The 15,636-nt window shown below is 33.7% G+C and overlaps 5 protein-coding genes and 1 pseudogene across 6 annotated transcripts; 2 read left to right on the forward strand and 4 right to left on the reverse strand. All coding sequences in view use genetic code 12, as the record gives it.

The window, feature by feature from the left end:
- Window positions 1-82: 82 nt before the first annotated feature.
- On the reverse strand, window positions 83-1,429 carry TPK2 (cAMP-dependent protein kinase catalytic subunit; the record flags this gene model as incomplete). The annotated part of the gene is made up of 1 exon (XM_049407519.1): window positions 83-1,429. One exon carries the CDS (start codon window positions 1,427-1,429, stop codon window positions 83-85), a length of 1,347 nt encoding a protein of 448 aa, XP_049263105.1.
- An 842-nt stretch (window positions 1,430-2,271) lies between these two features.
- SMF12 (divalent metal ion transporter) lies at window positions 2,272-3,879 on the reverse strand (the record flags this gene model as incomplete). The annotated part of the gene is made up of 1 exon (XM_049407520.1): window positions 2,272-3,879. One exon carries the CDS (start codon window positions 3,877-3,879, stop codon window positions 2,272-2,274), a length of 1,608 nt encoding a protein of 535 aa, XP_049263106.1.
- Window positions 3,880-6,138: 2,259 nt separating this feature from the next.
- Window positions 6,139-8,292, forward strand: J8A68_003644 (annotated as a pseudogene). Its single transcript has 3 exons — window positions 6,139-6,202; window positions 6,534-7,898; window positions 8,018-8,292. Coding segments are annotated over exons 1-3 (1,704 nt in total).
- Window positions 8,293-10,674: 2,382 nt separating this feature from the next.
- J8A68_003645 (uncharacterized protein) lies at window positions 10,675-11,367 on the forward strand (the record flags this gene model as incomplete). The annotated part of the gene is made up of 1 exon (XM_049407522.1): window positions 10,675-11,367. One exon carries the CDS (start codon window positions 10,675-10,677, stop codon window positions 11,365-11,367), a length of 693 nt encoding a protein of 230 aa, XP_049263107.1.
- Window positions 11,368-11,965: 598 nt separating this feature from the next.
- J8A68_003646 (putative asparagine synthase) lies at window positions 11,966-13,915 on the reverse strand (the record flags this gene model as incomplete). Its single annotated transcript, XM_049407523.1, has 1 exon — window positions 11,966-13,915. The coding sequence occupies one exon, from the start codon at window positions 13,913-13,915 to the stop codon at window positions 11,966-11,968; it is 1,950 nt and encodes a 649-aa protein (XP_049263108.1).
- A 321-nt stretch (window positions 13,916-14,236) lies between these two features.
- J8A68_003647 (uncharacterized protein) lies at window positions 14,237-15,340 on the reverse strand (the record flags this gene model as incomplete). Its single annotated transcript, XM_049407524.1, has 1 exon — window positions 14,237-15,340. One exon carries the CDS (start codon window positions 15,338-15,340, stop codon window positions 14,237-14,239), a length of 1,104 nt encoding a protein of 367 aa, XP_049263109.1.
- Window positions 15,341-15,636: the final 296 nt, after the last annotated feature.

Consider the following 15,636-nt stretch of genomic DNA (forward strand, 5'->3'; position numbering starts at 1 on the left):
CGCGGGTAAGCAGCCCTTGGGCTGTGCTTAAAAGAGTCCTTCGGACTCTCCTTCATGCCCTTCGGACATTCCCTTCGGTCCCTTAGAAATCAAGGAAATATTGAGCATATGGATCTTCACCTTGTATACCATAATCAAACTGTTCTTCAGGATAATGATCAAACAAAGAAGAATCCCCCACTCCGGCAGTAATAGGAGGTTCATAAGGAGTTTCAATATCTTTAGCTAACAACTTCTCCCAAACAACTTCCAGAAACCAAGGATGATTTCTAATATCAGCCGGACCATTAATTAAATTCCCTAATCTTCTGGTTAAATCCGAAGTAATCAATTTTGATAATAAATCAATTACATCGGGAGACATAAAACTGGGATAATGGATTTTACCGGATAAGATTTTTTCATAAGTTTTCATGGGGGTTGTATCATAGAATGGAGTATATCCTGCCAACATTTCAAATATTAATACACCCATTGACCACCAATCGACTGATTTGTTGTATGGTTTGGTTTGGATTACTTCGGGGGCGATATAGTCGGGAGTACCACAAAGGGTCCAAGTCACGGTACTTACTTCTTTAGCAAATCCAAAATCGGTGATTTTAATATGTCCATTTCTATCTAATAAGATATTTTCTGGTTTTAAATCACGATATATGATATCATGACTATGTAAATATTCTAATGCTAATGTAACTTCAGCAGCATAAAATTTTGCTACTGGATTGGGGAATCTTTGAGATTTCCTTAATAATGAAAATAATTCTCCTCCTTCAATATAATCCATAACCATAAATAAATTTTTCGCATCTTGATATGTACCCCACATTCTAATTAAAAATGGATGTTCAACTAATTTAAGCATTCTTCTTTCATCGTTTGTATGTTCAACTTGTTTCATTTTAACAACTTGGGCTTTTTTTAATACTTTAATGGCATAGTATCTTCCATTATGTACTGATCTAACTAAATGAACTCTACCAAATGATCCTGTACCTAATGTTCGCATAATATGGAAATCATTCAAGGTATATTTCCCCTTTGAAACAGTTGATCTTTGAGGTAATAATGATCGTTTTATAGCTTCTTCAGCAGCTGATGTGACTTTAGCTTCACCTGCACCACTTTGATGTAATTTTTGAATACTAGCAATTGCTTGCTGTGAAGCTAATGAAGGTGGGTTCAATGGTGTGCCTGCACCAGGTTGAGCTACATTTAAGGTAGATGTACCGCTTGCAGTTGCTGTGCTTGGTTGAACTTGTGCAACTACAGGATGAACAATTTGTTCACCGGGGTGAGTTTGTTGATAATATTCCATTGAAGTCTTGGATGTGCTCGATGTGGTTGTTGTTGGAGAACTCTTATTTCCTTTTGTATTGTCAGTGTTGTTCAGTCTAGTAATATGAAGTCTCCTTAAGAGGTTTGGCATGGAAAGAGTTTAAAATTAAAATTTTATGTTACAACGAGATTTTTTAACAAAAACTCGAAATTCTTAGACTTTGGGAGTTTTTCTTCTTCAGGGGGGGTGGTTGGGATGGATCGGAACGGGAATAGGATGGAATGAATTATAGTACCTCGTATAATTCAGTAGTAGCTTGTATAGATGTAGTGTAGCTTGGATTACCCTCTTATAAACTCAATTGAATACTTTGTGACTGTTCAATTGGACTCAATTGGAATTAATAATTAAAAATTTCAAGGGTGATGAAATTTGGGGGGGGGAGAGAGCCCAACGAAGAAAGTCACAAAGGCCGAAAGAAATTTGAGAGAAATTTTTTTGGTGGTACAAAATCTATATGTCACCTGACCTAGTTTTACGAGTTTACCCCAGGTGGATCTACAACCTAATTACAAAGAGAAATGACTCTACTTAGTTTACTATTGAAATGCTATGAGTCTCCTTATTTGTTCTCTAGAGTACTAACTATCCATTTTAATTCTAGTAATTGGGAGAGATGCATGTAGAACTTAATAAGATAATTTATTCATAAAATCGGTTGAAATTTCCCGATTTCTCCTTTTTCTTTACTTTTCTACCGTTTCTGAAATTTCACTTTTTTCATTTTTCTTTTAAAGGGGGGAGGGAATTCTCTTACTAACAAATCATCAACAATATGGTTATATTATATACAGGATTGATCACTACTTTAATGTATTTACAATTGCTGCAAACTATAACAAACTCTACTTCTGAAATAAATGTATATATATAATCTGTATACTTTTTATTAATAAACTACTAAAGTTCAATCTTATATATAAATAAATAAACTAAACTCCATTCTTTGCCATTTGATAAATGGCATAAACATTTAATACAGAAACAAATAACCAAATACCAACAGCAATCACCGTGGTTACCCAATTATTTGCCATATATGTATACTTATGTTCATCATCATCACTATCACTACCGGTGTCACTGCCATCATCAGCATGATGAACAGTCTCATCATCATTTGGTAAAGCAATCTTCATAATCTTCTTTGAACAAGTAAAATAAATCAATGGAGCAGTTAATGGAGGTAATAAAATAGATATAACAACTTGTGAAATATTCAAAGCAATACTTAACCCATTTCTACCAATACATAAAGATATAACCAAACATGGAATAATTGAAATACCCCTAGTTACTAATCTTCTTAACCAAGGTTTTAATGTCCAATTAATATGTCCTTCGCTCACAATTTGTCCAGCAATTGTACATACAATACCTGCACTCTGTCCACTAAATAAAAGGGCAACCATAAAAATAGTTCCAACTGCTGGTGCTAAATTTGTCAGTAATAAACTATGAATAGTATATAAATCTGCATCAATTGCTTCTTCAGTTCCATATAATGTAGATCCTGCCACAATTAAAATAGCAGCATTAACAAATAATGCCAAGGTTAATAAAGTAACTACCAATTCAGCAATGGAAAATTTTAATGAATATTTAATTGCTTGATATGATGGTTTATATTGATGATAAAAATAGTCCGCTTCTTGATCATGGGCACTCTTCTTCTTAGGTTTCTCATCTAAGTCGTCATCACTACTGTTACTACTAGAAGTATCAATTATATTCTCCAATTTAACATATCCATTCTTAACATCAAAATCCCTTAATCTTGGCTGAACCAAACCTGACCCCAAGAATAAAGAATGAATCATAACAGTAGACCCAATAATCGACGTAGCTATAGTCATCCCATTCCCACTAAACATTTGATAAGAAGGTACAAACCCCCTAAATACATCTCTTGCATTCGCACTTATCTGTGATAACTCCACGGCAAAACAAACAACCACTCCAAATACCAACACCCCCACGGCCCATTCGAAATATTTAACAAACTTAATCAGAGAAGTATCAGCCCTATATGCCATCAACACAAACAATACATCCACAATCGTTATCACAACCCCAGCCGCCAATGGAATCTTCAACAATATATTCAAAGCAATAGCCGATCCAATAACTTCAGCAACATCAGTAGCAATAATCGCACATTCGGCCAAAAACCAAAGAACCCAATTTAATTTCCTTGGTAAGTATTCTCGACAACATCTGGCTAAATCATATCCTGTAACTGATCCTAATTTAATACATAAACTTTGTAAAAAAATTGCAATTAAATTTGATAAAAAGACAATAAATAAAAGGGAATATTCATTTGATGCTCCTGCTGTTATCCCAGTGGCATAATTACCAGGATCCATGTAGGCGACACTTATAAGCATGCCTGGTCCAATGAAGGATCCATATTTCTTTAGAACTGTTTTTGAAGTGTGGAAAACACTGGTGAATGTGGAGGTTGATTTTGGTATTTCCGTTGATGATTGATGAATATTTGGTTTTTTAGTCTCTAGTTCTGATGATGTTCCAACCATGATGTGTATGTGTGTATAATGCTATTCTATAAAACAAATGAAGTTATTGATTATCTTCTCATAAAAAGGAAATAACGAAATGACAAGAAGAATAAGGGGGAAAGGAGTTACGGTTATATATCCGAGAAAAGAAGACAACTAATAAAGAGAAATAAAAAAATAAATGAAGTTTTTCTTTACAAGGCTGAATCCGGTTTCCCAATTTTAATCAGACGGAAAAAAACAAAATCATTTCTTACACAAAGAATACAACGTATCTGCATCAAACTATAACACAATAATGAATACAAACCCCAGAGATATAATTACATACATAACAAGTACCAGCACATAACCATAACCATAACAACCCCTCTCAAAATGAAAGAAAGGGAACAGTAAAACAGAGTTGTTATCCCCATACCCCATACCTTATGATTTGCTTCAAAAGAAATGACCCTCTATGGCGCCCCCTGGCACATGACAAAAATATTTGACAAACAACCATCTCTCCTTTCTTGCCAAGAGATTAGAGCAATTCAATTAACAAAGACTAAATGTAACATCCCTACTAATGAGCAATATTAATTAATTGGATTACCATACCTTGCTGGTACAGCTACTCGGAGAATTCCGGAGAAGATATTTTTGCGCTTACTCATTTCTTTTCTTAGTATTTTTTTTGTATTGTTGTTGTGTTAAGAGAGTGGCTTTGTTCTAGATCCTTTTCCCCGTTAACAATGTATTTCTTAGAGTCCAATTGGCTGCAAAATCAAGAGAATGCTATTTTTAGGTATTGAAAATATATATTTGGATCTATAAGGGTATATAATTTACCGTATCTGCAAAATTCTATTCTTCTAGATGATCCGGTATTATCCTATTGCATCAATTTGTCAGTTGATTGGTTGCAAAAATAGGACAGCAGCAACAATACGCGATCAAATAAAGGATAATCGTAAGTTTTTATCACAAAGAAACTCAACAATCCATATTCCATTCCTTGGGGTTTGTTGAAAGAATCAAATCCCCAATCAATGACTCATATGAGAATACCCTTTAATATTAACTTCTAATTTTATTTTAAAGTTTAGACTGACAGAAGTTGTAAGGAGTGATTACATGTGCTCCTTCCTAATTTGGAATTGGAGTAATCGCGGACATTATAGACTTTCGTCTGTCGTTACTTGAGTATGTAGTATGGTGGAGCTGCTCGGAATTGGTTCCTGTGTGCAACTTGTTACATTACAGTTGATTTCAATTCCTTCGCTATTCTTCCTCCTTTTAATAAACCTCAGGACTCGAAGATAAATACCTGTCGATTTCCCCTTTAGATCTAATTGGGAAACAACGATCTATCTTTATAGATTTACTTACAAAATTGAACTTTGGTTCATCATCTCGGAATTCCAATATACATACATTCGCTCGCTCGGTCGATCCATCATATACGGTTTAGCACTTCCATCATTCAAGCAACATCATTGTTCTCTCATCAAATTACTAGAAACACTCCTATTCTTACGGTTGGTAGGGGAAAGTTACTACTAAGAATTTCAACAAAACTGAGAAGAAACCAAAATAACACTGTACTAATCCACCACCACCTCCAGAAAATGAGGAAAACAATCCACCCATCACCTCCAGAAAATGAAGAGAATAACAATTATGTGAATATGGATTCTCAAAACGAAACTAAGGAATTCTGAAACTCAGTTTGGATAAACTTTTTAATTAAAAGAAAGAAAAGAAATTTTGCAGCGTATGGTTTTCCTGCTAGAAGAACTTCAATAGAACATTCCTTCATACTTTGGATCTTTCAACTCATCCTGAGTATCCTTTGTATCGGCTCCAAGTTCTCCCACCCAGTCTGGTTATTTTATGTTTTCTTGTGTGACATTAAGGAAAATCTACAAAGTATTTAAAAACCTATAAAGTCAGACACCCGTTTCACGTTATTACCTACCAAAGTCATCAAAACCAAAGCCGGGAAATATGGCGAAAGAAACTATCAAAGTCATCAAAATATTCAGAATGATAGCGGGATAATCCTTCATATTCCATCGCTCTTTTCCTCTGAATGGGGCATGTTATTGGTCTTTGTGAAGTTGACATATATAGTGTAAATCTTTTAACAATATGAAAACCCATTTGTACTTCTTCTTGAAGACAGTTGCCAACAGAAATGAAGAAGACAAATAGATTCCATTAGGCTAAGAAATTTACCTATACCAGCTTTACAAAAACGAAATAACCACCCCATATCTCAAGAAAATAGCAATGGAAATGGAAAAGCCGTCTGATGCAGACCATGGGAAAAGCAGCAGCATTTTCGAACCGGTCAGTGGGTTTCAAATTGGTGATGGGAAAAATAAAAGACCTATTGAACCTTCCTGAATGGGCAATCACGAATTTCTTCTTCCGATGTTTTTAGTAATTCCTTATATTTGACAACTGGTGAAGCCCCGGAATAGGGTTAAGATAAATTTTGATGCGGTTCCAAGTTCGTTACATGCTTTCCATCTTGCGAACAGGCTCAAAGGGTGTTCTGTTAAAGTTGAAATCATGGATAATTTTTATCACTTTGATCCAACCGTTGATGTTTTGATTATAGAATTTGGTTTTTTATCACATTGTCATTTTCAACAATTCATACTTGATTTTAATTTATTTAGTTCATATCTTTGATTTTATAAATCATCATCAAAATATTTCCAATCATCAATTCGATAGTTTCAACGATGATGATCAAATTTCTCAACAATCATCTACTTTACTGAGCTCCGCGGGTGGTTTTATAAAAGACATTCATCAAATACGGGAATGCATGTCGCCAATTGAGTTCTCTATTCTTGCGAAATCTATGCTACCTGAAAATGTTCACTCAACTTTTGCACCATTTGCATCTGAAATAGGTATGGGAATAACTAGTGATGTTCTCTTGTCTTGTGGAACTAATTTGGACCCTATGTATGGATATTTAATTCCCATATTAGCGTATAAAAAACATCATGAGAGAACATCACCCGTATGTCTGGAATCAGACTCTTTTAAAAGGGTTTTTAATGTTGTTGCTGTGCCTACTTCTGTACATGTTGTCCAACTTTGTAAAAAACTCAGTGGGTTCCTAAATGTTGATGTTATGGAGCACTTATACCAATTTGATCCTAACACAGATGTTTTAATTGTGGAATTTGGTACATTAAACGATCGTTACTTTCAACAAGTTATCGCTGATTTCAGGGATCGTGAAAATGTTTTAGGAACACTATTTATTGATGACTGCCATTGGCTCCTTCAGGATGTTGAACGTTTTCCTTCTCATAAGATAAATACACTGTTGGTTCACTCGTTTTGGAAACGGGTTTTCATTTCACATTGTTGTCCTAAAAAGTATTTTGATTTAATAATTAGACAATTCAACGTTTTCAAGGTTATGAAGTTAAAGGCTGTAGAAAAGATTCCATTTGAAGGTGTTTTTCAACTTGCCTTACCACCACAAGATGCAGGAATTGTTGATAAATTTATTGTGGATACTATCAAAAACTTTTTAAAGTATGAGCAAATTAGGAATTCTAATATGATGTTGTGTTTTGGTAAAGGTAATCTCAAAGAAAAATTGAAGTTGTTTCAAAATAATTTTGATCTGGATTTGTTTTTTTGTTTATCAGAAATTGACAATTTCAATATTGACACTTTTGAAAAATTTAAACGTGGGAAGCATGTGATTCTTGGTGACAAGCATGCGTCAATTGTTACTGATATTAAGATTGATATAATTATATATTACAATTATATTCCGGATATGCTGTCTTATATTGAAACTGTAAGTTGCCTCGATGAATTTGGCTGCTGCATAATTTGTCCTGTTAAACCAATTGAAAGGAGGACATTGTTTAATAATCATGATTGCTTTGAAGAAGAATTTGTTAAGGAAACTAAATACATGCTAGATCTAGATCCTATATCCTTAGATGATTGTATTTGTGATCAGTTAGCCTCATACTATGGAATAAATCATGTTGGACACCTTAACTGTTGTTAGAATGAAGGTAGAATATCCTGCTCTTGATAAGTTTGTCACATCAGTAATTTCACTTCCACCTAATCCAACTACTGTTTTACAATTTCCAAAGAAAAGAAAATCTCATCCAACTAGAATTTTACCTAATAAATCTAAACACTTCAATGAACAAGTCTGGATGTCTGGATGTTGGGATTTTTGGATGTCTGGATATTGCAATTGTAAGGAATATCAATGTGAATATTGTTATATATTACGATTATAAACCGGAGATTCTGTTTTATATTGAAACCGTTGGTTGTATAAAAGTTCTGAAGTTACAGGCTGTGGAAAAAGTACCATTCAAAGGTGTTTTTCAACCTGCCTTACCTCCACATAAAGCAGAAGTCGTTGATGAAATGGTGATATAGATGGAACACCAGCTTCATATAATCTTATCTTAAAAGGTGCAATTTCAGAGCATCAAGCTTTAGCTATTTCTTACCTCGCAGGTTTATCATCGTAGACAAATATTTTTCTCTATATCGGTGTTAAGATGTACCCCAAGTCAATAAACGTAATCCTATGTTACAGAAAACGTCAACAATTCGGGCTTGAACTCGATAAGAGTGTATATTCTGAACCGTTTTTGATATTGATAAAGCGTCATAAATGCTTTTACTCAATTTGAAATTTGTTTTTTCTGCACGTTTTCAAAAAATTTTGCACCCATTACATTTCAGAATTTTTGCAACAACATTCTGCTTAGTTGGAAGCACCGATGACGCTGCAATCTCGAGAGCTGCGAACAATTCGGCTTCATACCTGCACAATCAAAAGATATGGCAATAGTTCAATTTTGTCATGTTGTTGAAATGGTGAAGCAGCCTTCGTATTGCAATGAGGATTCTAGCATTTTACTGGTGGACTTTGAGAACGCATTTGATAACTTTATCCATCGTAGTTTAACTGATGCCTATTATGTAAAAAAAAAAAATCTGGGAATGTGGTCAGGAACGTTGTACTGAAATCCCCACAAACGTTTATCAACATTGTGTTCTCAGCAATAACAATTCTACTAGTCTCCACTAGTTTAAGGATAAATCTTTAGTTATGAGTTGTATATGAGCTCTTCTATAAACTAAAGGAAGAAGAAGTAAATTTTTTTAAAATAAAAGAGTAATATTTTCCAAACAAAACAATATTTCAAAAAGGGGGCGAATCCATTGGGTTTTAAAGATTCGCCAAGCATCAATAACAATTCTGAAGAATCATAATTTGGATACAGAGTTAATTGGTTTAGTTGGCAAATAAAGTTTCAAAAAAAAAGTTACAATAAAAATTAGTAGCTGGCAAATAAAGTTTCAGTAATTAAATAAAGTTTCTCCGCTTCAAATAAAAAAAAAAAACCGCGTCTCAACCTTGTATGAAAGGTTTACCAATATTCAAAATATAATTAACATAATAATATTATCTCGCTGTAATTGATGTAACAAACGTTTTATTCTTTTCTTATTTCTAGACTCACTACAATCAGGGCATTTTGAAAATGACATATTCGTTCGATGACACTCCGATGTGCCTTATACATTTATAGCATATACAATTTTGGATCCTGCATATAATACTCAGATCACGAGAATATCACACCTAAGTCACGCTTTTATTACGTAAGCATCGTTTCCTATAAATTTTGGTTTGTTTATAATTTCTAAATAAAACCGAATATAACTTCTTATGAGCTTGAAAGGTGATTATATGGTTATTATTGATATGGAATCCATATTTGTGGAAGTATTTTAGAATTAATTTTAAAATATTTGGCGTGTTTTATTTATCTTTGTCAAGTGAAAGAAATCTGTAGAGTAATTCATACAAAATTTTGCAACCATTTTAAGAAAAAAATACCAGTCCCCTTGTTTCAACCGAAAATATGATCAAAATCGGTACATTTCTTTCTTATTGAAGATAAGATTTTGCTGATACAAATCACGAAGCATTGGCGGTTGATTTTAATTATGAAAGGAAAGTTCATATTCCATGTATCTCATGAAGCTCAGGTTTCCCTTTCGCAGCCAATTTATTTTGTAAAATTTGTTCTTGATAACATAAGTCGATTCAAAAGAATGCGTTTTCTGTAAGGGTATACAAGGAACTCAAGAGTTGACGTAATAAATTAAAATGAAAGTTCTATTTAAGAGAGGACGGTAATCTACAGAAAACGATATTTTTTAACTTGATTTCTAACTGGTACATTCTTATCAACATTTCTACACTTCTATAGCCATGCAAATCCTTTTAGTTTTGTATAAGTACAAACTTTACTAGTTTAAAACTACTTTTGCTTCACACTATACAAATATGGGAACTGTAGACAACAAGATGTTCTACAGCTCGCAACTCTCTAAATATCTATATCCCTAAACGATTCTTTTAGTACAGTACTTTGGAAAAGTCCAAATTTTTTTCTCTTCATGCTCCAGTCCTATTTTAATGAGGTTATACAATAGTTAAACTATTTCTGTTCCATTCTCTTAATCTGTTCCATGTCCATCAATATTTATTTTGCATAATTGCAACTCCTCTAATAAATGGTAGCGCAAAATTCATGTTCCTCGGATGTACAAAAAACATTTTGTCGGATTTATCAAAAGTCTTTTAGTTTGTGTCATTTAATTTTGTGTAATAATACAGCAATTTGTGAGTCAAATTGGGAATCAACGGATGACTAACCATTTCTTTCAACATACACACTTTTTCTTTTCAATATAAAACCATATTTTTAGTATTATACATACCTCCACTCACACAAAATGAACATGTCAGAAACGTCTACATTAGTTAGCTCTCCTAGCAACGAAAGTCAAGATAGCAAGAATCCTAAAATTAATCATCAAGAAATCTTACACAATCATCCAAAATTTCAAGCAATATTAACCAAATTTCAAAACTTCACCAATCAAAATAAAAACACCCTTGAGATTGAAGAAAGAGTATTTCCTAACTTAACAGGAGATACATTAGCAGGAGACAATAAAATCAATTTACGTACAGAATCATTATATTTTGTTGAAGATTATTTTTGGAATCATCAACATGATGATTTTGAACATATTGAAGATGAAAGAGATAATTATTCATTAACATTTTTCCATCTTGGACCAAAATTATCCGGACATCATGGGATAGTTCATGGTGGATTATTGGCAACTTTATTGGATGAAGTAACTTGTAGATTAGCATTTCTTAATTTTGAAAGTCAAAGAGGTGTAACTGCAAATTTAAATATTAATTATAAGCAACCTACATATGTTGATAATTATATTATGATCAAATGTACCTTGATTAAGAAACAAGGAAGGAAGTGTTGGGTAAGAGGAGATGTGTATAGATTTGATTTGGATGATAAACCGGTTGAAACGGTGGAAACAAAAGAGAATTTATTGACTACATGTGAAGTATTGGCTATAGAACCCAAATGGGTTGATAAATTGAAGACAGTGTAACGAGTCTTTGCCTATTTATTTATGGGACGATGGTCTATTTAATAATAATTATAATACATAGAGTTTTATATAGAAGTGATCTTTATTCTAATTTGATTAATTCAAGATGTTTATTTAATGATTGTAATTCCACTAAAATATTATCCATTTTTTTCACTACAATTATAAGTGCTATGGATGCTAATATTAAAGCAGCCAAATAATCATTCATTCCGAGGGTTTGTTGTTTAGATGTCATGGTTAGTGTTGCTAATCTGGGGTAATTGATAAACCCAATCTGATCTAAATCATAAGCAGGAACAAAAAAAAGATAAAGAGATCCACCCAAATATTGATTTAAGTCATGAAACATTAAACAGTATTTATATAAAAGTCTATTTAAATCTAACCCCCCCTTTTAAAGAAGCATTCAAGAATACAACGACAGAAAAATCAAGTTATAATTTTCATGTGGAGTTTTACGGTACTGTAACAACCAGACAACCTGACGATAAATTATTCGAAAAAAAATCCCCCCATCTTCTTTTCCTATTCTAGTAAAAAGGAAACCTAACCAAAATTTTCCCAACAGGTTCTCAACTAATCTCCTCTCTGTTCTCTATAAACTATCAGTTCCTTTCACCTTACTCTGGCCAATCTCCATCTTTGCACTCTTCGCTCCAAACTGAATCGCCCTCTTCAACTCCTCCGCCACAAACCCCAACCCCATCCTCTTGGCCAACTCCCTCAACGCATATTTCCTCACCGGCTTCAACCTTACTACACCTTTCTTACTCATCTCAAACCCATACCTAAACTTCATCCTCCCAGGAACATTCTCCACTACCCACAGGATAAAAGATTCATCTAGGTATGGATATCTTAATTCCTTCCCCCAACAACTCATAACCCGATCATCACGTCCCAAATTCCGAACATGAATGATCTGGATATCATTCATCAACTCCCGGGTCAATTCCTCATACTTCTCATCCACAATCCCACTCTCAGTGTCTGGCAATAGGGTTGTGAATATTGACTCATGTCGGGAATATCCGGCGAATAATTCATCAGCACCCAATCCTGAAAACAAAACCTTCGAATCTGAAAAATATCCCCCCTTGGTCTCGACATATTTCTCCGGATTGGATTCAAATGTCTCCCAATCGATATCATAATTGATTAATTTCTTCATGGTGGTTAATTCAGGTAATTTCGACAGGGCGAAATAGAACGCAATCGCGATCGAAAGATCCATTTCCGTATTTTGAGGATACATCAATTCCAATACTCTTGATTTATGCCCTAGCCAAGATTGATAATCGACATTAATCTCAACCAATTGGATTTGGAGCCCCGGGAATTGTTTCGATAAGTGAAACCAGGATTTGGTTGCAAGTTTCCGATCGGGGGATTGATGACTTGATAATCCCGTACGAGGATTTTCGAACCCAACTGTTAATAAATCAATCGTGGATGTGCGGGAAGTATTGGAGAGGTGTTGGCAGATTAGGCCGGCTATTATGGTGCAATCTAATCCTCCACTGAAGAGTACCGCTAATGTACTTTCATTGGCGTGGTGGGATATTGGATGGATTGACTCTTGTCTGATTTGAGTCGATTGTTTGAGTTTATCATATAATTGAGTTAATAACCGTTCTTCATCAATATTATCAGGATTAGATGGACATGGTATTGGGGGGTTATGAAGATGATAGATATTAATTCCATGATTTTGGACATCATATTCATATATCTCATTCTTACAATCTATAAACCCATCAGTCCCCACAGAACTTATAACAATCTCATTCGAGGTCATCTTATAACACAAACTTCTTTTTCCAATTGAATCACGACCAAAATATACTTTTTCATCAATCACATCAATCAAAATAACTGCAAATTCCCCTTGCAACTTTCTCAACGTTGATAAAATCGCCAATTTTCTATCCTCCAGACGTTCCAATTGAGAATGCAATGTATCGATTATGAATTGAGTATCATTAGTTTCCAAACATTCTTGATTATATAACTCCCCATTAAATTGCAAAATAAATTGATCTCTAAGTATCGGTTGTTTAGTGAATGGTTGTCGTAATGACAAAATCGAGGAAAATGATTGATATTCAATCTGGTCATATTTGAATTGGGTATAGTTTAAATAATCAGGTCCTCTATTTGATACTTTATATATCAAATCATTGATATCATCAGATATCACCACTTCGTCATCATCATCATCATCTTCTTTGGTTAAGGTATCTATTTCTGATTGAATAGAATCTAATTCAAATTTCTTAACTTCGGCGGGTAGTTTTACATTATTCTTAATTTTTGATAATTTGGCATTCAATTCTCGTAAATAATCTAAATTATTTAATTTAAATAATTGTTGTTTAGTTAATGGTTTTAATTTTGAACCTTCAACTAAAAATTGATTAATGATTTCTGGATCTTGAGTTTCCCAAGTTTGGAAAATGTCGTTATGTGTTGTAAAGGAGGTCGATGGAATACATGTCGGTATTTCTACTGATTTATTGGATATCCTTAATAAGATTCCACACATTTGTTAAGGTGTTGTTATATGGCTTAGAAGATGACGATGAGATGAGATCTGATCGATTCTAATTTTTTTTTTTCGTTCTTAGTGGGAGAATGTTTTGCAACACCACCAAACTGGAACAAACGATTTTGCAGCTATCTCATCAACTACTATTAACAGAACACAGCTAAGATATACAATTCATACAGTCTAGGCATATGAATGAGAGGGAATCAGTCATACTATAAATCACATTAAAAATTAATAAAAAAACATTACATAAACTATTTATCATCTAATAAAAAATCATTCTTTTCACCTCTCATCATCAAACAACACCTGAGCTCATTCAATAGTAATCAATCCTTTTCCTTTATTCTTCAAATATTCAACTAATTCATTATTTTCATACATTGAAACAATCTCATCTCTAGTCCCCATAGGTCTACCGCCTATAAACAATCTAGGCAATTGATCATTCCCCACCTCCTCAATATCACTATCATCATGCTCCTCATCTTCTCCCGGGTTATTTTGATTCAGTTTAAGATAATTAATAATATTGACATGATTAGGATGTTTCGCAAGATTAATGGTCTTAGGTTCAGGATGAATATATAAATTAATTAAAATGCTTTCAAATAATCTATCATCATTTTCATCAAGGATTAATATTATAACTGGACTTAAGGAGAAGATCTCTTTTAGGTTTGATTTAATCAAATCGGAATGATTGTCGTCATAATCATCATCCAAGATTGAATCATCGACTTGGGGATTAGAATTATTAGAATCATCATCTTGATCTGGGGATAATTGTCGTTGATATTGGGAGAGGGGTTGAGAAGGTGGGATTGCGGCTGGTCCAGGTGGGGTGAAATCACTAGAAGTTCCAGCTTGACTTCTTAGAACTCGGGGATGAGCCCCCCCACTTATATAGATTGGTTCTTTTTCTTCTTGGCTTGTAGTATCTGGATCTTCTACTTCATATTCCCCGTCTCCTTCTCCTTCTTGTTGTTGTTCATTATTTCTCTCCTCGTCTTCTACTTGTTCTTGTTGATTTTGTTCATTCTGACGTCTCTCCTCATCGTCTACTGATGGCAATGGAGATACTTGTCTTGAAGGCACAACATTCCAATCTTTTTCTTGATTCATTAAAGTATAAGTATCCTCCTCCACATTTGCGTTAGTAATATCCAGTAATTTTACATTCCCTTGTATTGAAGATAAATCAGGTGTAAATGCAAATGATGAATATAACATAATTATAGTAACAATGAATATGGATATAAGTAGGAAGGTTAATAATCTTTGACGTGGTTTACCTTGTTGCTGTTGCTGTTTTTGTTTATTGTTGTTGTTATTGTTATTGATAGGAGGTGGAGAGAGAAGGAAATCACCTTTTTCAAAGTCGATTGAAAACAGAGCTTTTGATCTTCTATGTGACATTGATTGATAGTAGTAGTAATGAGTATTAGTGAGTGATGATAATTAGTATGTGGCTTGCTCTTATTTTGTGATTAAGGATCACACGAGGGGGGGAATGTAAAATGTAAGCGAATGGAATAGTAGTGGAAGTGGTACAAATACAAAACAGTATGGATATTATTTCTAGTGGTGGCTTATTGGTTATGTATGTGTTAGTGGGGAGTATATGTGGAAATGGATAAACAAATGAGACAAATGGGATAAAAGGAAGGAGATGAAAGAGATAAAGAAAGAAAGTAAGTGAAAGAAAGAAGGTG

The sequence above is a fragment of the Hemisphaericaspora subhashii genome (genome assembly GCF_019202705.1).
Source record: "Hemisphaericaspora subhashii strain CBS 10753 chromosome Unknown scaffold51, whole genome shotgun sequence".
Classification (NCBI taxonomy): Eukaryota; Fungi; Ascomycota; class Pichiomycetes; order Serinales; family Debaryomycetaceae; genus Hemisphaericaspora; species Hemisphaericaspora subhashii.